The 25,287-nt window shown below is 38.9% G+C and overlaps 2 protein-coding genes across 2 annotated transcripts in view; both read left to right on the top strand.

The window, feature by feature from the left end:
* The window catches only part of trpm7 (transient receptor potential cation channel subfamily M member 7), a 53,561-nt gene extending 37,204 nt beyond the window's left edge, over window positions 1-16,357 (top strand). Inside the window, exons 25-40 of the mRNA XM_008122754.2 lie at window positions 412-544; window positions 692-1,395; window positions 4,599-4,675; window positions 5,371-5,430; window positions 5,628-5,724; window positions 6,027-6,097; window positions 6,582-6,610; window positions 7,298-7,323; window positions 7,608-7,658; window positions 7,745-7,810; window positions 8,033-8,316; window positions 10,979-11,061; window positions 11,870-12,075; window positions 12,811-12,862; window positions 13,092-13,198; window positions 14,520-16,357. Of these exons, the coding sequence (XP_008120961.1) occupies window positions 412-544; window positions 692-1,395; window positions 4,599-4,675; window positions 5,371-5,430; window positions 5,628-5,724; window positions 6,027-6,097; window positions 6,582-6,610; window positions 7,298-7,323; window positions 7,608-7,658; window positions 7,745-7,810; window positions 8,033-8,316; window positions 10,979-11,061; window positions 11,870-12,075; window positions 12,811-12,862; window positions 13,092-13,198; window positions 14,520-14,644 (2,171 nt within the window). The 3' untranslated portion in view covers window positions 14,645-16,357. The remainder of the gene's footprint in view (window positions 1-411; window positions 545-691; window positions 1,396-4,598; window positions 4,676-5,370; window positions 5,431-5,627; window positions 5,725-6,026; window positions 6,098-6,581; window positions 6,611-7,297; window positions 7,324-7,607; window positions 7,659-7,744; window positions 7,811-8,032; window positions 8,317-10,978; window positions 11,062-11,869; window positions 12,076-12,810; window positions 12,863-13,091; window positions 13,199-14,519) is intronic.
* Window positions 16,358-17,050: 693 nt separating this feature from the next.
* Window positions 17,051-24,956, top strand: usp50 (ubiquitin specific peptidase 50). Its single transcript, XM_062963585.1, has 7 exons — window positions 17,051-17,788; window positions 18,542-18,742; window positions 21,022-21,217; window positions 21,412-21,621; window positions 22,892-23,034; window positions 23,948-24,080; window positions 24,522-24,956. The coding sequence occupies exons 1-7, from the start codon at window positions 17,736-17,738 to the stop codon at window positions 24,711-24,713; spliced, it is 1,128 nt and encodes a 375-aa protein (XP_062819655.1). The 5' UTR covers window positions 17,051-17,735; the 3' UTR covers window positions 24,714-24,956.
* Window positions 24,957-25,287: the final 331 nt, after the last annotated feature.

Below are 25,287 nucleotides of genomic sequence, written 5' to 3'. Positions count from 1 at the left end.
CCATAGACGTAATAACAAAATGTATGTAGACAAGATGACTTCCAGGTTTCTTCACACTCAGAAGTCATCTTTTTTACTAAGTCTATGGACCTATTATGTATGTATGCAAAGGAAATTCTAAAATAAAAATATTTAAAAAGTAAATAAATAATAAAATAATAATTAAATGATATTATTACTTACTATCATGTGGTGCCATTTGAATTTTCTGAGTTAAGTCACTGAATCTTTGTGTAATGTTTCTGTATGTGTACGTTTCTTCCTAAAATATCTATGTAGGATTCTGTTACCTTTCTAATTTGAGGTAAATCTCTGCTATTCACTTTCATGGTCTTAATACCGTTATCGTTACCTCTTCTGTGTGGTAGACAATTGATAGGATTCTAAAACAGAATTTGTTTCATTCTCCAGAATTGTTTCTAACTGAAGAAGATCAAAAGAAACTTCATGATTTTGAGGAGTTATGTGTTGAGATATATTTCAATGAAAAAGATGACAAATTCCATTGTGGGAGTGAAGAGAGAATTAGAGTAACTTCTGAACGGTAGGTGACTTTATGAATCAGGATTTAAACATATAATTTATATTCAGGGGGTCCGCCTTGTAAAACAACACTTATTCCATTTCACCTGTATGACCTTGATGGAATGGTTTAATTGATTTTTTTCATCTTTTCCCACTTCCTTTCCAGTGTTGAGCACATGTGTATCCAAATCAAGGAGGTTGGAGACAGAGTCAACTATATCAAACGTTCCTTGCAATCTCTAGATACCCAAATAGGCCACTTACAAGACCTATCAGCCCTGACTGTGGATACCTTAAAGACATTAACCGCGCAGAAGGCTTCGGAAGCTAGCAAAGTTCACAATGAAATTACACGGGAGTTGAGCATTTCGAAGCATTTGACGCAGAACCTTATTGACGACGGTCCTCTACGTTCTTCCGTGTGGAGAAAGCACAGTATTGGCAACGTGTTTGGATCTTCTTTCCCCCAAGGAGGCCTTGAGAGTAATAATGCTGTGTTGTGCAACATTTCTATGCAAAACGAAAGAGATTCTGGATATAAGATTATGGGTCTCCCCAAGGGGGATGAATTCAACTTTCCAGGGGCAGGTTCCTCAGGTAGTGCCTTAGTTCCAAGAGCTCTTTCTCCCCCAGAACTTCGTCAAAGAGTACAGGGTACAGACTTAGCAAAATGCAGTAATAAAACTAAAAAGACAGGCAATTCTTTAAACAGCATGCCACACTTCACAGCGGCGACAACTAAATTTTTCGTGAGCACTCCTTCTCAGCCATGTTGTCAAAATCAGTTAGAGCCTGCCATAGGGAATAATGAAGTTATATCCTCAAAGATTGGTGACGGAGAGAATGCTGTTGAATTTGGTGCATTTGTGGGTAAGTATAATGAGCAAAACCGTGTCCTTCCAAAAGTTCATTGCCATAATTTTCCTGCCTCTGGTTCTGTTTTTTGTGCCGCCGCCTCTCAACCCTGTGTTGAAGTTGGAGGATGTGTTAACCGTGGATTTGTTTGTGATGAAAGTGATGCTCATAGTGAAAGCTTCTCGGACAAATGGAATCACCATTCCTCCAAGTTGGTGAAGGATGATGTCAAGCATCCATTTCAGTTATCACCCGCTAGTGAGGTCAGAGCTGACCCAAGTAGTGGTTTGAACAGGACACTGAATGTTGAAGAATTTCCTAGACGTGTTCCAGAAACATCAAGAAAAGGCTGTAGTGGTTCCAGCATCATTGCACATCTTCAGAAATTGCAAGGTTTGATTGTCAACACTTGTATGGTGGTATGCTTTGGTGGATTTTGGTTGCAGGTTGCACTTTGCTTTTGAATTTCTCAAGCTATCCAAGTGGTTATTTCTTTAGAAAAGTGTAAGTTCTTCACAAATCTGAGTTGTGGACAATATTTTTCAGACAGAGAAGTAATTCAAGACTAAGAAATTTTAATTCTTGTGATCACTTTGCAGATCAGTGTAATTGATTTTGAAACCTTTCTTTTCAATACAGTAGTCTGCATAAAAATATTGTCTCTTCCTCAAGGAAATTGAAATTCCTTTTGTTAACAGACAATACATCTGCGACACCTGCTTGTGTAACCTAAGGGTTCTGCTGTGCTATAATTCTACATGCTGCTTCGTCTGTAATCTACCACTGTTTTGGATAGAGTTTCTAAAATAGAATTCTCAAGTAAATAAAACATTTGGCATTTTGTATTGTATGTTCTCTTTAATACCAAAAATGTTCTGATGTTGCTAATTACTCAAATGGTGTTTTAACTTATGCTTTCAAAACTGCTCAAAACAGTGGTAGATTTGTTTGTTAAAACACTGGGAAAAATATGTACTAATTAAATACTGTTCATTGGCTATTGGTGATTGTAAAAGTTTACCTGAATTTTTTGTGTCCTTTTTTGGTTGGCCAAAAGACTTTACATCAACAACAGTTGGTGCCTTTATCGACAGCTGTTGGTGAAGACAACATTTAGTTTGGAGATTTCTTTCAAGAATAAACATTTTATAGAGGGCATTTTATTGATATTCTTTGTCCTCATGGCCTAACCCCCAACGTGAATAGACACATTGATTGAAAGGATATTTACCAGATATACAATGTTTGTGTTGATTCATTGCTTCAACGCTAGTTTAGAATTGCATTTTTCATTTTGGCATATGTAATTTTTAAGGCCAAGGGAGCTTGGTAAGTCAATTTTTGCATACGTTGAAGTGATTTCATTTGTCCTGCACTATTAGGGACAATTGGATATAGGTTTTTGTCTTGCAAAATGAATCCAAATCACATTTAATTACTAAAAGAGTCCTGTCGGAACAGTCCTGGCCCCTTTGCTAATGTATAGTTAAGATATTATCAAAGACAGACAGAGCTTCATGAAGAAACTGCAGTAGACAGTGGATTGTGATAAAGAGAACCTGAGGATAAATCCCAGAATCTCTCAAGTCAATATGGTTATTTGCCACAGTAGATCAGGATAATATCTGGGCTTGTTAACAGATGCAGGAAGTCTCTTTCAGGTTGAGCATTCATAAACCTGAAACCTGAAATCTCAAAAAAATAATAATCTGGAATGTTTTGCTGAAGCTGCCGACTTCTCTCTTCAGGGTAACCCCTGCGGTTACAACAAATGAGAATTGAGGCTGGTGTGAATTAAAATGATGTGTGAAGTGGGTAGATATGGATATCCAAGCTATCTCACATGAGTAAAATCCAAAAGAATCTGAAATCAGAAGCACTTCTGGTTCTGAGCTTTTTGGATAAGAGATTCTCAATTTTCGACCCTCCAGGTGTTTTAGACTTAAGCCCCCATAATTCCTGACCATTGAACTAGTTGCAATGGGGGTTTGTGGGAGTTGGAGGCCCAAACAGCTGAAAGGTTGCAGGTTGAAGAGGCCTGCTGTAGGAGCATAAACGCAAGGACACCTGGCATGTACAACTGGGCAGTAAGATATGGCATCCCTTACAAAAATGTGGGGCTGGTGTGGAGATGGGTCCTAGGTATGATCCCAGTCTCACACTGCACACACGTTCATAAAGTATCCAAGACAATCCTGAATGGACACTTGTAGTATTGTCAAGTGTTGTTAAGGCTTTTAATTCTTCTCTGAGCAAATGTTTGCCTAGTCACATTTGTGAGATTTGACTGGTGATCCTGTCTCCTTCCTACCCTATTTCCCATGCCAAACATCTGTGAACATGCTAACTATATACCCCCATATACCCCATTTACTTTTGAAACATAGGATGAATTTTAGCAAAGTTAAGGACACAAAAGATTTATATGGAGTCTGAACTGAATTCACTGACTAGCGAGCTGAATCATTGCATTTATTTTACTAGAACGGATACTTTGGTGCTGGGCTAGTCTGTCCTGTTCATAATATAATCTTCATCCTTGTCATATTCATTTTGTTCAATGTTGGATGGAGAAAAATAGGCTTGTGGACACATTTATTATTTACTTCAAAGGTCTCAGTAGTTCACCATGCTCATTGCTATTTTCTCATTGGCATAGATGGGAGAATTCCAAGTGCATGAACCCGAACCAAGTGATTTGTAAACCACATACAGTTGTCATGATTCAGGCAAATACGTCCTAGCCTCTGTGCATGTGTGTTTATGTGCAGATACCAAATCCATTATGGGAATAGGTAGAGCAAGGACAAGTCAGCACAATACCAATTTTTCCACTGCATTGACATTCAGGGACTTAGAGAGGAAGTATCCGTTATGAATGGTGTTCATGTTTACAAATGAAGAACATTCCATGTACCTGTCATTGTTTTTTCTTACTCTTTGAGGATGAAGCTTATATTTAGAAAACCTTTAATACTGAACTGTCCTTTTTTCTGTTCAGTTACATTTAGCAAAAAATACTAATATCTATGCTGCCTTTTAAAGAGAGAGCTTTTTTAGCTCATTGTCACAACAATGGTGACAGTTTTTGTAGGAAAAACTATAGTTCACAAATTCAGCCTGCCAGATATCATCCCAACAACATTTTAGTGAGAACATGTTTGGTCCTTTTTTCTAAATCTTGTACTTTATTTTCCTACATGGTGGCGGTACCACAGGTCACAGAGACAGTATGGAGTTGCAACGACACAAAGAGCCTGTGGTTAAAAATAAAGAAAGAAGTGATAGTATTAAGGTAAGACATTTAATGATGGGATAAACTGATATGGGAGTTGACTTGCATTACAAGTAAATGCACATTCAATGCCATATTGAAGTGTAAATCAGCTTCTTTACTAAATAGCAACATCTATATAAATTCAGTAGTGTGTCTTCAAATTAGAGTGAACCAGGATCAGAGATTAGTTGAGGGTTCGGAGAGAAACAATAACACAATAAAACAATATTCTGGATTTTTGTTTCCAGTTTTAGAATATTTGCATATACATAAGAAGATATGTTGGAGACAGCACCCAAGCCTAAATACAAAATTTATTTATTTATTTACATCATTTTTACCCTGCCTTTTATATACACTTTGTACACATAGCATGAAAGTAATTTTAAACACAGTATTTCCCATAATGTTGTGCATGAAATAAAGTTGTGTACACTGAGCCAACAGAAAGCAAAAGTATCACTGTCTCAGCAATTCAGAAGCATTTTGGATTTCTGAATAAGGGATATGCAAACTTTAATAGGTTTGTGGGAAGGCACGGCTTTGAGAGCATTCCACAGAGATATGAGAACACAAATCAAGCGGCTCCAGGTTAGGGGTAAAATCTGCAAAATCCATTTGAAAGTATTTCGTCTTAATTTCTGAATTACAAGTGGATGGTATAATTCAGACTATTAAAGCCACTTGTTTTTTAATCTTTATAACCTTTGTAGGAGCAACAAGAAGACTTCAGAAAAGCCATTTTGGAAAGCATGGAAACAACTAAGAATCAGGTAAAACTTAGAATTGTTTTTATTCCAGCTCTCCACATTGAATGAAATATTGTAAAGACTAATGTTTACAGGTCACTTCTACAAGCAAGTCCATCAGATCAGCTTCTTTTAAAATACTTTATAACATGTTGGTATCACAGATCATGTATTTTAGTAAAATCATTATTGATAGAATTTGTTATCTCTTTTCTAAATAGGGCAACAGTAATAAAGAACCTAACCTGAGGCCTGTTAGTTCGTGTGGCAGTTTTCCTGATGATCGCGGAAGTTCATTAGCAGCCCTTTCAGAGCAAAGTAAGTGTCATAAACTATAGTTTTTAACCTCTAAATTCTTTAAAATGAAATGAACACAAAATAGTTCATGATCCTAAGGAGGAAAAGTGCTGTACAGTGATTATATTGTTGGCTTAATCTAACAACTGGGGGATCTTTCTTAAGTCCCCAATAAACCATGAAAGTAACTGCTTTGTCTTGGGTCTATCATTCTCTTTTAGTTTGACCTGTCCTTACAGTGTCTCTAGGAGAATAAGATCGAGATAATATCTTGAATTCATTGGCAGAAATATATAAATATATATGATATTATTTAATTTTAGTGCACAATAAGAGCAGAAGAACTTCAGCTGAAGAATCTCAGCAGGTAGATTCCAAGGCAGCCTTACTCAAAGTAAGTAACACGCAGTGTCTCCATTGCTTCTTTTGAGTATTAAAGGGGCTATGGATCTATTTCAATGCCCACTGAGGATCACTGAAAATTTCAAACTCTAGAAATGCCTTTAAAAACATACTTAAAGGAGACATCAGTTCAGATCAGGGCAAGTGCAAATTATCACAGCCCTTTAAGATGGAAATTTTCATCTCTATATAAGGAAGCTGTTTGCACATTTGCTGCAGCTTTTTGGATGCTAACAGAATGAGATGTTTGTTCAAACCATTATTCTGGGACGCAGATGTATATTGAAGGAACTTCATCCAACATCTTTGTATGAGGAAACTGGGTTCTTTTTTTCTTTTTGTAATAGAAACACATTTGAGGCATTGCTTTTTAAATCCTTAGATTTCTCACTATCAAAAAGGTGTAGCACCTTGCTGTTAAATCTTCGAGTTGCCAAGCTAAACATAGTCAATGATGTATTCTTTTTTCCTTGTAGGATTGGTTACCTTCATACAGCAATCAAATGTAAGTAAAGTCCTTATCAATGCTCTATTAATTAGAAACCCGAATCCTATTGTTAGTGGCTACCATATCAAGTATTTTCCCCGTAAAATACGGTTGATACAGCTTTTAGCCTGCTAATGTGTGATGGATGCTGCCCTACGTGGTAATTAACAACTCTGTTGTATGTGGTTAGTCACTACACTTTCTTTCCAAATACTATAGAGCCAGAGCTTGTTGCTGACTTTCTTCGATATAGCTATAGATATAGGTGGATACAGTATTAACTTCTAGGTTTTGTAGCATCTCTTTAGAGTTTTCTTGTATTCTTAGTCATCTTCACTTAGAGCATAATGGATAATTGTCCTCTGTTTTGAAAAAACTTTAAAACTAACATTTGAATTGAGGTGGAAAAAAGCTATAAATAATTTATATTTTCCAAAAACAGAAAATTGGGGAAAATGCAGCAAAATGATGTATGAAAATTAATAGTATTGGAAAAAAGGTGTTTTTACAAATTTGTATTTTTAAAGCAGAGGAAAAGAACCAGAAGAAAGAGTAGTAATGACTATGTACGATTTCCAATATCAGAGGCTCGATAGCATTTACTGGGCAGCTGAGGAAGTGCGATCACGCTTTATGATCCTGTTACTCTATTTCATAAGGATGTAAGGTATAAATAGCCTTTAAGGGGATTTCTGTCTCTTACAGGTCTTCTGAGGAAGATGCCTTGAATGGTAAGCAATGGGTAAAAGTATTAGTGTCAGTGATGTGAGGCTATGTAATGCTTGCTTCTAGATTTAGGACAAGCCAAACTAGATTTGTACCATTATGTTTTTAAGAGATTTGAGCATCACATCAGAAGACAATTTTCTTACCTATATTAAGTTGTTGTGCACAAAGAAAGTAATCCTTGTATGTAATCAAACTGAATGTAAAGTGCGGTTTCATTTTATCATTATACATTTCAGGATTTAAACTCAGGGCTTGTGAATAATAATAATACTCATTTTCTTTTAAGGTATTGCTTCTCCTTTTAAACCCATCATGGATACCACCTACTACTATTCAGGTCAGTTTCCAAAAGCTTTGGGTCAGTTTCCAAAACAAACTATGGAGTGTTCTTGTCTACATCACATTTCTGTTTTTTCTTTGCAGCTGTGGAAAGAAATAATTTGATGAGGTTGTCCCAGAGCATACCATTCACCCCTGTGCCTCCAAGAGGTAAGAAAATGCATCTCTTTCTGTCTCTCTCTCTCTTCCTTTTCCTCTCCTTCTCCCCACTTTCTGGTCATATTCCAGAACAGTGTCCAACGATTTAGGTCATAAATTATTTATTGCTGAATGCAGTACAATATTACCTATCTGAACGCATCTCCCTTTATGAATCAAAAATTACGCCGCCTAGTCTTAGATGCCTTTCCTGTTTCTGTTGTCACATTAAAGGTGAACCAGTCACTGTGTATCGTCTCGAAGAGAGCTCTCCTAACATCTTGAACAACAGCATGTCTTCCTGGGCTCAGCTAGGCCTCTGTGCCAAAATCGAATTCTTGAGTAAGGAGGAGATGGGAGGGGGCTTGCGGCGGGCCCTCAAGGTGGCCTGTACCTGGTCTGAATACGACATCCTAAAATCAGGCCACCTCTATATCATCAAGTCCTTCCTCCCTGAAGTGGTCAACACATGGTCAAGTATTTACAAAGATGACACAGTATTACACCTCTGCTTAAGAGTAAGTTACATATTTTTGCAAGGCACCTATCAATATTATATTTCCAAAAAAATGTCGTAGATTACGGTCATGTCAGAGCAAAATACTCGTGTGTTTTGTTTTGTTTTGTTTTGTTTTTATTTTTATTTTTATTCTGACATTGCTACATTCTAACTGTTTTATGTTCTGATGGCATTTTTCCTGATGGCTATTGCTGTTTGAGTCTTTTTAGAGAGAAAAGGGGGTAGTAATAATAATAATAATAATAATTATCTTCGAGAGTTCTTGGAGAACGGGAGAAGTCCCAGCAGATTGGAGGAGGGCGAATGTGGTCCCTATCTTCAAGAAGGGAAAAAAGAACGACCCAAACAATTACCGTCCGGTCAGCCTCACATCAATACCAGGCAAAATTCTGGAAAAGATCATTAAGGAAGTGGTCTGCGAACACTTAGAAACAAATGCGGTCATTGCTAATAGTCAACACGGATTTACCAAAAACAAGTCATGCCAGACTAATCTGATCTCTTTTTTCGATAGAGTTACGAGTTGGGTCGATACAGGGAATGCCGTGGATGTAGCGTACCTGGATTTCAGTAAGGCCTTCGACAAAGTCCCCCACGACCTTCTGGCAAACAAACTAGTAAAATGTGGGCTAGACAAAACTACGGTTAGGTGGATCTGTAATTGGCTAAGCGAACGAACCCAAAGGGTGCTCACCAATGCGTCGTCTTCATCATGGAAAGAAGTGACAAGTGGAGTGCCGCAGGGCTCCGTCCTGGGCCCGGTTCTGTTCAACATCTTTATTAACGACTTAGACGAAGGGTTAGAAGGCACGATCATCAAGTTTGCAGACGACACAAAACTGGGAGGGATAGCTAACACTCCAGAAGACAGGAGCAGAATTCAAAACGATCTTGACAGACTAGAGAGATGGGCCGAAACTCACAAAATGAAGTTCAACAGGGACAAATGCAAGATACTTCACTTCGGCAGAAAAAATGGAAATCAAAGATACAGAATGGGGGACGATGCCTGGCTTGACAGCAGTGTGTGCGAAAAAGACCTTGGAGTCCTTGTGGACAACAAGTTAAACATGAGCCAACAATGTGATGCGGCAGCTAAAAAAGCCAATGGGATTCTGTCCTGCATCAATAGGGGAATAGCATCTAGATCCAGGGAAGTTATGCTCCCCCTCTATTCTACCTTGGTCAGACCACACCTGGAATACTGCGTCCAATTTTGGGCACCACAGTTGAAGGGAGATATTGACAAGCTGGAAAGCGTCCAGAGGAGGGCGACTAAAATGATTAAGGGTCTGGAGAACAAGCCCTATGAGGAGCGGCTTAAAGAGGTGGGCATGTTTAGCCTGCAGAAGAGAAGGCTGAGAGGAGACATGATAGCCATGTACAAATACGTGAAGGGAAGTCAAAGGGAGGAGGGAGCAAGCTTGTTTTCTGCTGCCCTGCAGACTAGGACACGGAACAATGGCTTCAAACTACAGGAAAGGAGATTCCACCTGAACATCAGGAAGAACTTCCTCACTGTGAGAGCTGTTCGACAGTGGAACTCTCTCCCCGGGGCCGTGGTGGAGGCTCCTTCTTTGGAGGCTTTTAAGCAGAGGCTGGATGGCCATCTGTCGGGGGTGCTTTGAATGCGATTTCCTGCTTCTTAGCAGGGGGTTGGACTGGATGGCCCATGTGGTCTCTTCCAACTCTACTATTCTATGATTCTATGATTCTAATAATAATAATAATAATACAGTAGAGTCTCACTTATCCAAGCTAAACGGGCCAGCAGAAGCTTGGATAAGCGAATATCTTGGATAATAAGGAGGGATTAAGGAAAAGCCTATTAAACATCAAATTAGGTTATGATTTTACAAATTATGCACTAAAACATCATGTTATACAACAAATTTGACAGAAAAAGTAGTTCAGTACGCAGTAATGTTATGTTGTAATTACTGTATTTACAAATTTAGCACCAAAATATCACGATATATTGATATTGAAAACATTAACTACAAAAATGGCTTGGATAATCCAGAAGCTTGGATAAGGGAGGCTTGGATAAGTGAGAGACTACTGTAATAATAGTAGCCGGGCTGGGGCCGGGCTGTGGCGCAGCTGGCTAGTAACCAGCTGCTATAAATCACTACTGACCGAGAGGTCATGAGTTCGAAGCCCGGGTCGGGTTAAGCCTCTGACCATTAAAAAAAATAGCCCCGGCTTGCTGTTGACCTAGCAGCCCCGAAAGACAGTTGCATCTGTCAAGTAGGGAAAATTTAGGTACGCTTTATGCGGGAGAGGCTAATTTAACTAATCTACAACACCATACAACTGAGGAAGAACAGCCACCAATGGACGGTGAAGCAACAGCTCCCCCTGTGGCCGGAATCGTGAAGCTGGAAAGATGTTAAAAAAATGCCTCTGTGTCTGTCTAAAACTGAATGTTGTTTGTCTGTTGGCATTGAATGTTTTCCATATATGTGTTCATTGTAATCCGCCCTGAGTCCCCTTTGGGGTGAGAAGGGCGGAATATAAATACTGTAAATAAATAAATAAATAAATAAATGATGATGATGATGATAATAATCTGTTAAATACAGTGCATATATGCTACTCAACTTGTTTTTGAGTATTTATCTTAACTATAAAGCATTTTGTTTCAACCCAACCAATAGGAAATTCAGCAGCAGAGGGCTGCCCAGAAGCTCACGTTTGCCTTCAATCAAATGAAACCCAAATCTATTCCCTACTCTCCACGGTAAGTGTCACAAAAGAGTTGTGTGGGAGCTATTTGTCACTCTGCATGGAAGCAGTTCTTATGAAATGTGAGGTTCATGTGAAGTGACCTTTAATATCGGTTTTTGCCACTTTGAACTGTGATGTTTTACATATCAGACTACATTTTGTCTGAAAATTAAACCTGTAGAATAAATTAGACCACAGCTCTTTAAACTGTGGGCCCCAGCCCCTAATGAGCTCCTCTTAGCTCAATGTTGGGGTTATGAAAAATTTAGCAACAGTAACAAGTTTCTGGATTCCACCCATTCACACAAATCTATTGTACAGTGCTTCAGCTGTACTTCATAAAAAAGGAAATCTTCTTTAGCAAGTCTTGCAGATGCTGATTTATTATCAGTAAATGTGTGACCTGTATACCTATTTTATATACCTATATACTGGTGTTATGAAAACATTTCTCAGAAGGAAAGGGGTCACAAGAGGAAAATGTTTAAGAAGACCTGGTGTAGACCATGGATATACAAATGTATTTACATTGCATGATTTATATGGAATTCAGATGTCTATTTCCCTCCTTCATGATGCAACGTAAGGATTTTCTTGATAAAGAATTCAGTTTTTATTTTTTTCAGAGGACACCAGTTCTAGCTTTTCTCTATTGGGCATATAGCTTGTTATGTCTACACACAAATACCAGGCTTCTCAAAAAGGCACTTTTAAAAATAAGGCAGACTCTTAGGCTGGCAGACGGTATTGCACTGGGCTATTATAAAAATATGTAGAATTTTAATTTTGTTTCACCTTGTTCTGTTGTATTCTCTCCTAAGGTTCTTAGAAGTCTTTCTCTTATATTGCCACTCGGCTGGACAATGGTTTGCGGTGGAAGAGTGCATGACGGGAGAGTTTAGAAAATACAATAACAACAACGGAGATGAAATCATTCCAACCAACATGTTAGAAGAGGTCATGTTAGCCTTCAGCCACTGGACCTATGAATACACGCGAGGAGAACTGCTGGTCCTTGATTTACAAGGTAAATATAGTTTGGTATAACTCAGGCATGGGCAAACTTCGGCCATCCAGATATTTTGGACTTCAACTCCCATAATTAGTAGAAAAGAGCAATTTAATGTTTCTTGTTACATTGATTCTCCTGCCCCAATTCTTATGTATTTTAAACTTATAGAAGGATTTTATAGAAAATATATAAATACAGGAAATGACTGTTATTGTATAATATTGATGACGAGTCTCCCAATACAAGTGTGTGAAAGGAACAGGAAAAGCATTTGTTTCATATGTTCGCTAAATCTCACTCATCGGGATGGGAATTGTTCGAACCTATAGGTGTAATTGGGCTGCAGTTCCCATCAGTCTTATCCAGCATATCCAGTGCTGAGGAATGTTGGGAGTTCCAGTCCAGCAGAATCCCAAATCAAATGAACACAGTTTCCCAGCAATGATAGAACCTGCCATGGGCTGATGGAACGTTTTGTTCCTGCCTAGACAATAAGATTCATTTAAAAGAAGTGGCCTGACTCATCATTTCCCTCTCTCTTTGGGCTATCTTGATCCTTTTAGACAAAAAAAATGAAAAATGAGTCATTCTGTAGTAAAGGAATGAGCGAGGCTTTAATAGTCCATATGCTTTCATTACCCATTTATGTTAGATTTACTGCCACGGCTCCTGGCATAGAAAATGCTGGCTTTGTATATCTGTTGTTGACTCTTAAATGAAAGCTTAAACCTTCTTCTGTTTCTTATGAAGGTGTTGGAGAAAATCTGACAGATCCCTCTGTGATAAAGGCTGAAGAAAAAAGGTAAGCAGGGCAAAGTCCCCCCTTTTTCTCTATTTTGCATGACAAACAGGACACAAATGATGGTTTAGCCTATCCATGTATTAGACAACAAGTTTCTGATGTTGTTGGCTAACCACCCCTATATCAAAAATATTGTGACACTCCTAAACTGAGAACCATCAAACTGTACAAGCAACAAACGATGCATGTGTGGCTTTCGGCATTTTAAATTGTATTCTTTGTTTTCAAGGTCAAGTGATATGGTATTTGGTCCAGCAAATCTAGGAGAGGATGCAATCAAGAACTTCAGAGCTAAGCACCACTGCAATTCGTGCTGCAGGAAACTGAAGCTCCCGGGTAATAATGGTTCTCATTTACAAGAGAGAATTTCTGTTTTAGCTTCCCCTTGTGATACAATAGAAACTCCAGAAGGTTTCTCTAGGCTTAAAAAAGACATCGGCATCTCCTTTTCACCAGGCTTAAGGAAAGGCATTGTGTGTCCTGTTTTATGTGCAGTTAGCGGTTGAATATCTATCAGCATTCTTTAAGATTGTCTGGCTTTATGCATAAATCTGAGGAACAGAGAATATACATTAACACCGTGGCAGGGGGACTTCTTCCAGCACAGCAACTATAGGCAATCCAATACATCATTTGTGTCAAACTCAAGGCCATCGGGTTGAATCCGGCCTTCATGTTATTTTATGTGGTCCTCCAGAAGCTTGGCGACAACCCCTGCATTTTTCAGACTGGGCTCAGATCTGATTCACCCTCTAGTCCATGATGATTACACTAGCAATTGGTTCAAGCTTAACTCTTTAAAAGCCTCTTCTATTGTATATTATTATTATTATTATTATTATTATTATTATTATTATTATTATTATTATTATTATTATTTATTCTAAATTGGCCTTTCTTCATCTCTCTCATCTCATCTGGGTTATGATATGGTACTGAAATCTGTTTAAACAGAGACTGCATTCTCGCTCATATGTTTCTTGTTCCCCAAGCGCCCTGAGTAAACACTATGCTGGGCCTCCATGAAGCAAATTATCTTAAGAACTTGACTGTGGCCAAATACTGCTGCCTATTCTCCAAGGCAAGGTGCAATGTGTTCCTATCTGAAGTGTTTTGAGATAGATTTGCGGAAGTCTCGCAGAATGCAAGACTTTGTCCATGTAATAACCAGGATGTTGAATGTTTGTATCACATCTTACTGTCCTACTGTTTTTACAAGCAAGCTTGGCTACATATTATTGACCTACTACTGAGCAGCCTACTTGGTAGATCAGCCCAATTCCATGTAAAGTTTTTACTAAGTGACAATTTCCCCTAGGCTGTGACCTTGGCTGTTGCCAAGTTTCTCTCTGAGGTAGCCAAGATAAACTTGCCTTGCGTATGTTTGCAGTGTTTTTACCCTTGTTCATATGCATCTAGCATTTGCTTTTAAGTGGTCTTATCCGTTTATGAGTGGTTGTCAAAACCAAAAGCAGATTCCCATTCTGACAATATAATTTGCAATGGAGACTTTATGGACTGAGAATTGCTTAGAGTTGCTGTGCTGGAAGGAGTCCTGCGCACATTCACTGCTAGTGTATTCATGTATATTTCTTGTCTACCCGCATCCCTTTCTGGGTGTCATGGGTGTTTGTTTTGTTTGTTTGTTTGTTTGTAGATTTGAAGAGGAATGACTACACCCCTGATAAAATCTTGCTGCCTCAAGACGACTCTCCAGAACTGACCATTCAGCCTGGGAGCTGCACCAAAGAATTGGACAGTTCCAGCCATTTGATGCTGTGATGATACACACCGCTCTCGGGCTTTAACTCAATGTTTGCCGAAGCCACAGGGTTCTCTCCATTTTCTCTGTCGTGCAAACTGGCAAAATGTTTCATCAAAACAAAACAAAATGGAGACAGGAATAAGGACCGCAGGGTTTAGATGCCTCCGGTGCCGTCAAGTGACCCATAGCGGAATGTGGAAATCGCTTGGGGAGGAGTAGCTGACAGTGAGTGATTCCTCCCCTTTTAAGGATTGAATGGAATTAAGTATTTATGAAATGGCTTTTTTTAAAAGAAGCATTTTAGCAGAAGGAATACCTTTTACCTTTTATCTTGGTCCATGGAGGGGGTTTCTCCCCCTTCCTTCTCCTGTAGTGCAATATGCCCTAACTGAATGATGTGTTTTTGGTCTTGATGGTTTTTAAGGCAGATTATGTTGGGCTTTTTGGCAGCTGGTTTCTGTCATCTGGCTAGAGAAATGGGAACGAGGCCCCCTCTCAGTCCCAGAGATACCGAAGGATTCTCTCCTCAGGGTGTTGCAGATAATGTGCTTTCGGCTTAGCGCCGTGTTTGTTTTTTATGTGGCTCCGTGGAACTCTCTTGCTCCATAAGATCTTTCGTGCCAGTAGGGAGCAGGAAACTATTTGGTCCCGATCAAGAAGGAGTGACGGCTTGTCTCCTGCATCAGGATTCACCCTCCGACACGTGGAACCCGTTACCGTGGGATGGATTGTGCATCACAAACCCCCTCCCTTTAAAAAGAAAACACCATACATTTCAACTTTATTAAGTCATGTCAACCAGAGTAATAAAACCACACAGGTTGGGAGACAGAGGGCCGGTCTCTTCAGAGCAAAATAGCACAGAAGCTGGTTTCAGAAGAAGTTGCCTTGCAAAAACAATACAGGGGTTTGGAAAGTGCTATTTCTCTTTTTGCGCAGTGGCTGCTTCGGAAGTGTTGCCTTCCAAAGATCTCCTAAAAACCAGTATATGAATGCCGAATGTACGTGTGAACATTTTAGGGCCCTTTTAGGTGTTATTACCCCAGCAGTATGGAGGCCATTATGTATGGTCAGGTAAGAAGCACCAGGTTACATGGGATGAGCCTTTGCACAGGTTCCTTGCTAGGCCAGCATTGCCTCAGTTTCCATTGGGACCAATGATGGCTTAATTGGGAGCTGAAGTGCGGACTGCTCCCTCGTGACCAGTGCCTTCTAACACCCTTTTCACTACTGTTAGGGACTGTAACATCAGAAGGGGACCCTTAGTTGTATTTACTATTGTGCGAAAACACCTTTAATGTTATATGTGGAACTTATTTAAAAGAATATAAAATAAGAGTTGGATTTACATTATGTAACGTACGGGAGATTGCAATGCAACTTTATGCCAATAACATGTAAGTTACCTGTCCCAAATATGTTGGAATATTCAACGAGATGAACCTGTCATCCAACCGAAGATTCATGCTGCAACTTTTTTTTGTTACATAGGTACGAATTGTCATTTTAAAATGGAAAGGCACCGTAAATGCCCGGTAATTCTTTTTTTAAAAAATCCGTAGTGTATCTTATAGATACAGACATTAAGGCACGAACACAGTAGCTGTTTAAATGGTGGTTTATTGTCGCTGGGGGGGAATGAAAAGTATAGTGTATTTAAGATATTAAAGTGTATACATTTTGTATATCAAGTCTTTAAACAATCCCAAATAAATTTATTCTTGTTTAGACTGCTGAGCCCCTTCCTGACTTGATTTGATTTGGTCTAAGATGAAACAAAGAAAGGCAGTGTGGTCTAGTGGTTTGAGCATTGGACTGCAACTCTGAAGGACAGTGATAGGTTTGCCCTGGAATCAGAAATAACTAGAAGGCACCCAACAACAAAAAGAGATGAAGAGGACAGCTAAAGATCACAATATCTGCTCTTAACTATGGCTCTGCAAGAAGGGCATCCATGCAAGTACATGCTTACTGAATTGATGGAAATTGTGGGACGATTCTCAATGTACAACATTATTTGGTCATATCCAATCGTTGCGAACTAGGCATACTCAAAAATAGTCCACTACTACAACCACTCATCTTGGCAGCCTTCAGGTCAGCAATCCAACCTTCAAGTCGCAAGGCTTTAACTCACTCCGCCACCGAGGGCTGAAACGAGACGACTAATGTGAGGTTATCATACTGTGCACATTTTATAAGAGGATGTGATTGTTGGAAAAGAAGATAATATTTGGTAAAGTGGACAGTGCTAGAGAGAGACTCCATTACAGAGTCTATAACAAGACATGAGTTGGCAGGACTTGAGTAGAACTCCTGATGGCCAGGGCTCTTGTTTACAAAATTCCAGCAAACGTGACAAAGGAGACATTCACAAGACTTACATTAACTTGCTACATAAATTTATATTACATTACTGCAGTAAATAGTTAACCGGAATTTGTGTGTGTTATGTCACCTGTCGATTTATAGCGAACCCATGAATTTCACAGGCAAGAAATCCTCCAAAATTGTTTTCGTCAGATCCTTCCTCTCTCATATATCCTACAGTGCCTGGTATTCATTGCCAGTCTCCCATTCACGCATTAACTAGTCAGTGATGACTCTATTGAACTTCCAAGATCAGACGGATTTATAGCTGAAAATATCCACCTATAGTTTCACTGTTTCTTCTTCCTCCCTTGTCCCGATTTCGAGCTTAACCTCTTCATCTGGACACCCTCATTTGTCTGTAGTAGGTCTTCTTGAAGCTTGGGAGTCGGTAGACTTGGTGCCGTTGAAGCATGAGACATCCCTGAAGTGTGACTAAGTGGAACTTCCTCCAAAGGGGTTTGGGTTCTGGAATGGCTCGGCCTTCCATCTTGTTCAGAGAAATTGCCTAGCAACAAGGTAGAGTGCATTTATGATGCCGGATGAATCCATGGCGGAGCCCCATGGTGAGTCATAAGAGACAAGCCCGTACATTCGGGGCCTTCTGTGTGTAAGATGACACAATGCAATTTCACGAAAAAGCAGGGACATCCAGCCTCAAAATGAAGAAGAGGTGGTAAATCGGCTCCCTTTCAAACTCCAGCAAGAGAACCATTTTGATTCCTTGCACACCGGCTAATGGCTTCCAAGTCAACAAAGATGCCAGATGACTTCAACATATATTATCTTCTGTGAGTTTTTGTTTTAATTTCGTATCTGTAGGCTGAAAGGAGGTAAAGGGTAGTGATGGGGGGCATTCCTTGCATTTTTTTTGTAAATTTCCACTTGATGGAGCTGGACAGGCCGCAGGGAGAACCCCTGAGGTATGGCTTAGCATGTGCCCCACTCTTCTGACACTCAAAAATATTGTTCTTGTATAGCTAAAATACTGTTTTTAAAAAGCAACATTGGTAACTGACTTTAGGAAGACAGTGTATAAAAATTGGAGCAATTACGTTATAATTAAACCACAATGCTGTGATTCAATATTGGTACAAGAAGCATACTGACACTGTTCTCTCAGACATAAGAATGACATAAGGAATTGTATTTGCTCTCTCTTGTAGATTCCCTTAAGTTGTGTTCAAATACCAAGCAAAGTGCTGGGGTTCTTTCAGAGGAGTGCAGAATCTATATATATAAAAGGATACAAAAATTTCGGCCTAGGACTAAACAACAAAACTACACATCCCAGAAACACTAAAATTGGCAGCACAACCCCTCATCCATGCCTCTAGGTTCATACAACAACAAAAAAAGAAAAAGTCCTAATTAGAGAGGAATAATTGTTTTTATCCATTTGCTGCCAGTTAGACGGCTAAGCTCCGCCCACTTCATCTCCTAGTGGGTATATAAAACAGCATTTTGTCACATAAAGGTTTTGTTCATAGTGGGAGGAGGGGGATCCTTACATGTTTGACGTCATTTGGCCTTTGGTAATGCAGCAAGGGTGTCCTGCCCTTGGAGACATCAGAGGAGCCTATGGATGAATCCAGAGACGAGACAAACCCGCAGTACCAAGGACTCACTGGCCTCCGAAACCTGGGGAATACCTGTTACATGAATGCGGTGATACAGTGCCTCTCCAGCGTATCCCCACTGGTTGAATATTTCCTCTCTGGGAAATACACAGCAGCACTGGACAAGTAAGTAGACGTTTGTATGTTTTGAAGGACTTAGGGCTATATAGGTAGGCAAATGGGGTAGTCTAGCAATTCCCATCACTTCTCACCATTGGCTGTACTAGCTAGAGCTGTCGGGAGTTGCAGTCCAAAAACATGTTTCCTAGTTTTCTTTTACAGCTAAGATATTTTAATCATACGCTTTAAACGTACAATGTATAGGAGAAGAAAAAAGAAACACAGCTTCGAAAAAGTCAATAATAATAATATAAAGATAAGAGACTTTTCCACCAGAATGGCTTTGGACTTTGTGCAGTCCAGGTTCAGTTCAGGAGCCCTGAGAAGCGGAGCAAATGCATTGGGATCATGGGTTGTAGAACAAGTGCTACTAATGGTGCTACTCCATGTTCCTGTGCAGTCTCTCAAAATGGTGTCACGAAGTGTTGATAAGAGGATCTGTAGAAGAGAGTAATTTGGGGATATAATGTAGTTCTGGGTTGCTGGCGGGAAGATATTCTTGCTTTGTCACACATTTGAAGGGCCTTCTATGTGGTTGGAGTAAAACTGCCCAAAATTTGGTGGTTGGGGGCTTTTGGTCAAATACAGTAGAGTCTCACTTATCCAACATAAACAGGCCGGCAGAACGTTGGATAAGCAAATATGTTGGATAATAAGGAGGGATTAAGGAAAAGCCTATTACACATCAAATTAGGTTATGATTTTACAAATTAAGCACCAAAACATCATGTTTAACAACAAATTTGACAGAAAACGTAGTTCAATACGCAGTAATGCTACGTAGTAATTACTGTATTTATGAATTTAGCACCAAAGTATCATGATGTATTGAAAACATTGACTACAAAAATGCGTTGGATAAGCAAGTGTTGGATAAGTGAGACTATACTGTAATAGGTGGCTTCATGGTTCCCAAAAATTGAGTCCAAGGACCCATAAGCCATTTCGTGGCAACTCTTGTTCTAGACCAGGGGTCCCCAAACTTTTTAAGCCGAGGGCCGGTCCACAATCCTTCAGACTGTTGAGGGGCTGGATTATCATTTGAAAAAAATGCAAACAAATTCTGATGCACACTGCATTTGTCTTATTTGTAGTGCAAAAACAACAATGAAAGAACAATACAATATTTAAAAATAAAAACAATTTTAACCAACATAAATTTATCAGAATTTCAATGGGAAGTGTGGTCCTGCTTCTAGTCAAATTAATTAGGGTTGTTGTTGTTGTTGTTGTTGTTGTTGTTGTTGTGTGCCTTCAAGTCATTTCAGACTTTGGGTGAGCCCAAGTCTAAAATGTATTTATTTATTTATTATTTACTGCATTTATTTACTACATTTGTATCACACCCTTCTCACCCCAAAGGGGACTCAGTGGCTTACAAATTATATGTACATACAATATATTATATTATTAGCATAGCACAATATTACCATTATATATTACTATATTGAACTATACCACTATACTGTAATATTATTAGTAATATTATATGTAATATAGAATATATAATTAATATTATTATGATATGGTATTATTATTAGTGTTATATTGTATTACATTATAATATTATTATCAATATTATATGTATATACAATATATTATATTATAAAACTGAGGGCGGGGGCCAGGTAAATGACCTCGGAGGGCCGCATCCGGCCCCCGGGCCTTAGTTTGGGGACCCCTGTTCTAGACCAATGATGGGCAACCTTTTGCACTTGGTGTGTCAAAATTCACCAAAAAACCTAGCATGACTTGGGTAGTGTGTCACTTTGAGAAAAAACCCCCATAATTTCACAATATGTATAGTTTAAATAACAAAAATGTATAATTGTAATATATAACTGTATTTAATAAATCAAAAACTATTTACTACCATTATTTCCATGTACAACAATCTATGGTACCTCTTGCAGTTTCCACGGTGATGTCTCTCTATTCTAGTTTCAATGTAGTCATGAATAAAGAATAATTTAATAATAATATAATGGTAATAATATGATAATATACTACAATAATAATAGAATGATATAATATATATATAAATGTAATGTGCATAATTCCCATGGAGTAAACAACAAAACCACTGGACCAAATCACACCAAATTTGGCCACAAAAGACATAGTCATCCAATCAATCTGCATGTGGCAGCGTGTCAGCAAAAATGGCTAGGCGTGTCAGTGCTGACACGCGTGTCATAGGTTGGCCATCACTGGTCTAGACCAAAGAATCTTGCATTGTTCCAATGTACTCAATGCCTTGGACCATTTTTTTCTCCTTGACTCAGGGACAATGGAGAGATTGCAACGGCTTTTGCTTACTTGATGAATGACATGTGGCTCGGGGACTTTGACTGTGTGTCCCCAGAAGTGTTCAGACTGGTAATTGGCGAGCGGTACCCGGCTTTCATCAAGAAAACCCAACAGGATGCGCAAGAGTTCCTGATTCATGTGTTGAATGAGCTGCATGAAGCACTGAAGAAGGTGAGGTTCATGCCCAAGATGCCCAAGAGGAGAACAAAAACGATCCTGAATTGTTATTCAGCCAAACTGGAAGCTCCAACTTTTATACTCAACTAATTCAAAACTTTGGAAAATAATTTAGCCCCAGCTTCTTGAAACAGTAAATAAAGGTCTGTTGATATTATTAGTGATGCCATACCTCTCTCTCTTTGTAGACAAGTAAGAAAAGGAACCAAGGGACCTCATCTTCCACCTGGGACTCCAGGGCGAGTTATGTCAGTGAGTCCTCCATCATCACCCGGCTTTTTGAAGGTCACCTCAGCTATGACATCATGTGTTTGGAGTGTCAAAACACCACTTATAAAAATGAGATTTTCACCGTGTTATCGCTTCCCATCCCGTATGAAACCGAATGCTCGCTAGAGGTAGGGGTCACATCAAAATCCATAATGATGGCCTACAAATTTGTCCTCATCATACTTGGGGCCAGCTTATACATGAATAAATACAGTAGTCTTAAAAATGTAGTAGTACAGCTCTGAAATTTCTTCATCTAAGATTGATATAAAAATGATATTCTGTAATTAGGATTTAAGAACAAATTTCACCTCTTTTTTGCCTTGTAATTCTTAAAATGGGTAGTTTTTGTCATGATGCAGGGCTAACTTCAGCCAAACTTGCTATTTCCATTGCTTGCAATTAACCCTGTTGTTCAGGCAGTTATATGAAAAGATGTAATGAGCTATACAAAACACAATAATGGTTCGAAACATAAGTAGTACACAATATGTATATTGGAGCATCATATACATATTACATTCACAGAATCAATGCTCAGTCCTTTGGTATATAACCCAAAAGTATTATAAATCAAACAAAATGATAAAAGTCTCTGCAGTCCTAAAAGGATTAGATTGGCTTAAAGGCAAACCGATTCAGAGTCTCTGCAGTTCTGGAAGGATTCCTCAGGACTCCACAGGTTTTGAAACAATAGTAAAGCTTTACTCTGTTTGTTTGATTTATAATACTGAGTTAGATACTTTTGGGTTATATACCAAAGGACTGAGCATTGATTCTGTGAATGTAATATGTATATGATGCTCCAATATACATATTGTGTACTACTTACGTTTTGAACCATTATTGTGTTTTGTATAGCTCATTACATTGTTTAGAATAGACATCTATGTTTATCCAATAGTTATATGAAAGGATCAGGAACAGCTTTTCATGTGCTATACTGTAAATTCTTACTTTTAGAGTCACAATAACCTTGCAAATGTCTGATAATCTTGATGACGTGTACATGACTTGGCATCCTTTTACACTAGACAGCTAAAATAGTATGATTCCATTTTAATCTCCATGGGAATATCCTATAGAATTTTGTGATTTGCATCCTAGTTATGGGGAATTCACAGCCAATTGGGCTTTAGTGCTTCATTCCGTAGGATGTTGCCATGGCAGTTGAAGTGGAATCATAGTGCCATAATGATGTAGTGCGGAAGGGTTCCTCCTTCCACAGAAAAAAATATAAAAATTAGATTATCTAATGAGTCCTAAGACTGTATAATAAAAATGATCCTTTTGATGCCTTCCCTGCTTTATAACAACTCTGGTGAACTGCAGGAAATTAGTTTAGCAGGTCACAAATTACGCTAATTGCCAACTCTTTTTTCAAAAACCTCTGCCCAGGAATGTCTTGAATGCTTCTTTCAACAAGACATGCTGACATGGAACAACCAGATTAACTGTTCCTGCTGTGGGACAAAGACAGACGCCGCGGTCAAAGCCAGCATCGCTAAGGCACCCAAGGTGGTTGTTTTCCACCTGAAGAGGTACACCGTTAATTTAAGAAAATTATTTTTAAAAGGTATTTCTAACAAGAGTTAGAGGCTGGATGGCCATCTGTTAGGGGGGCTTTGATGGTGCTTTTCCTGCATGGAAGGGGGCTGGACTGGATGGCCCCTGGGGTCTCTTGGGTTAGGGTTAGTATCATCCAAACTGCTCATCAATAAGTTGTTTGCATGTCAAAGTCCGGTGTTTTCCTTCTTGCCTTACAAACCCATATATTCACAACGTAAGACTGCCTGCAAATAAGTACAGTAGAGTCTCGCTTATCCAACATAAACAGGCCGGCAGAATGTTGGATAAGCGAATATGTTGGATAAATAAGGAGAGATTAAGGAAAAGCCTATTAAACATCAAATTAGGTTACAATTTTACAAATTAAGCACCAAAACATCATGTTATACAACAAATTTGAGAGAAAAAGTAGTTCAATAGACAGTAATGCTATATAGTAATTACAGTTTTTACGAATTTAGCACCAAAATTATTAGGTTCCTTTCATCGGGGTATTTTAATCTAATGATTTTATCTTATATTGCTGATATAGTCCCTCCCCCCACCTTTGAAGTTGACGGATTTGCATTGGTGGTTGTTTGATATTATTACTGTTGTATAAACCTTTGTTTTAACTTCTGTTTTATCATCTTCTTGTGTTTTAAACTGTGTATATTGTTTAATGTATTTGCGCTGTTACTTTTGTAACGTTGTGAGCCGCCCCGAGTCCCCATGGGGAGATGATGGCGGGGTATAAATAAAGTTTTATTATTATTATTATTAAAATATCACAATGTATTGAAAACATTGACTTCAAAAATGCGTTGGATAATCCAGAACGCAGGATAAGTGAGACTCTACTGTATTTGTATGGAATCGCTTATAAAGTCCTTGATTTTCTTTCAGGTTTGACTGCCAAGGACTTTACAAAAAGAAACTGAAAACAGACATCTACTACCCGCTGAATAACTTAGATTTGTCTTCTTATATATATCCACTCTTCCGGAAAAACCCAAAGTACAGCTTGTTCGCTGTGGTGGTAAGTGATACAAAAAGTTGTTTTCATGAGAGTTATGCCGAAGGTGGTGGTATCTTGTCAGATCTGCAGATGGCATCAAACTAGGAGAACGAATGCCTCCAAGGATACCTTAGAACAGGCTTGGGCAAACTTGGGCCCTCCGGGTGTTTTGGACTTCAACTCCCACCATTCCTAACAGCCTCAGGCCCCTTCCTTTTGCCCCTCAGCCGCTTAAGCGGCTGAGGGGCAAAAGGAAGGGGCCTGAGGCTGTTAGGAATGGTGGGAGTTGAAGTCCAAAACACCCGGAGGGCCCAAGTTTGCCATGCCTGCATTAGATCACAGAGCTGGGCGAAAAACAAATTAGATTATTTCATTATGCAGTGATTAACTCGGGCCTAAAGTGATCAAGATAAAAAAATTAGAGCGTGGCGTCAATAAAGCACTGTATCGCTGTCGTTGCAGAATCACTTCGGAGACCTGGATGGCGGTCATTACACTGCGTTCTGTAAGCACACGCTGACCCAAAGTTGGTACAGCTTCGATGACTCTCAGATCAGCGAGATTTCAGAGTGTGACGTACATACATCTGCAGCTTATCTCCTGTTTTACAGCAGCCAAACTTTCTCTGTGCCGGTCAAAAACCAAAATGGCTAGGAAACCATGACTTAAGACCCATTGACACTTGGAAATATTCACTGACTCAGCCTTTGGTCCATCATTGCAGAAGGACAGCTGCGTTTTGGGCCACACTTGGCAATTTAGACGCTGGCGTCCATACCACTTCTTTCCTCATTGGAATAAAAAACAAACGGGTGCTGATTGAGAACACGTTGTCAGTAAGCTTTCGTAGCATGTGGTACACTTCGAGCTAAATAAATTCTTCCTGGGCAGCTAGAATTGAAGGCTTATTTTAATTACTGCAAAAATCCAAGGTAACCGAGGTGATTATTTCTTCTTGCAGAGTTTTAATTGTACAGTAGAGTCTCACTTATCCAACATAAATGGGCCGGCAGAATGTTGGATAAGCGAATATGTTGGATACTAAGGAGAGATTAAGGAAAAGCCTATTAAACATCAAATTAGGTTATGATTTTACAAATTAAGCACCAAAACATCATGTTACACAACAAATTTGATAGAAAAAGTAGTTCAATACGCAGTAATGCTATGTAGTAATTACTGTATTTACGAATTTAGCACCAAAATATCACTATAAATTGAAAACATT

This window comes from Anolis carolinensis, unplaced genomic scaffold (genome assembly GCF_035594765.1).
Source record: "Anolis carolinensis isolate JA03-04 unplaced genomic scaffold, rAnoCar3.1.pri scaffold_11, whole genome shotgun sequence".
Taxonomy (NCBI): Eukaryota; Metazoa; Chordata; class Lepidosauria; order Squamata; family Dactyloidae; genus Anolis; species Anolis carolinensis.
The sequence above is the reverse complement of the archived record's forward strand: the minus strand, read 5'-3'. Positions and strand labels throughout refer to the sequence as shown.

Excerpts from the sequence above, each read along its gene's own strand:
- usp50 (XM_062963585.1), top strand. The coding sequence starts at position 17,736 with ATGGCTTCCAAGTCAACAAAGATGCCAGATGACTTCAACATATATTAT. Across the intron at positions 18,743-21,021 it reads TACACAGCAGCACTGGACAA|GGACAATGGAGAGATTGCAA; the intron begins GTAAGTAGACGT and ends TCCTTGACTCAG. Across the intron at positions 23,035-23,947 it reads GTTGTTTTCCACCTGAAGAG|GTTTGACTGCCAAGGACTTT; the intron begins GTACACCGTTAA and ends ATTTTCTTTCAG.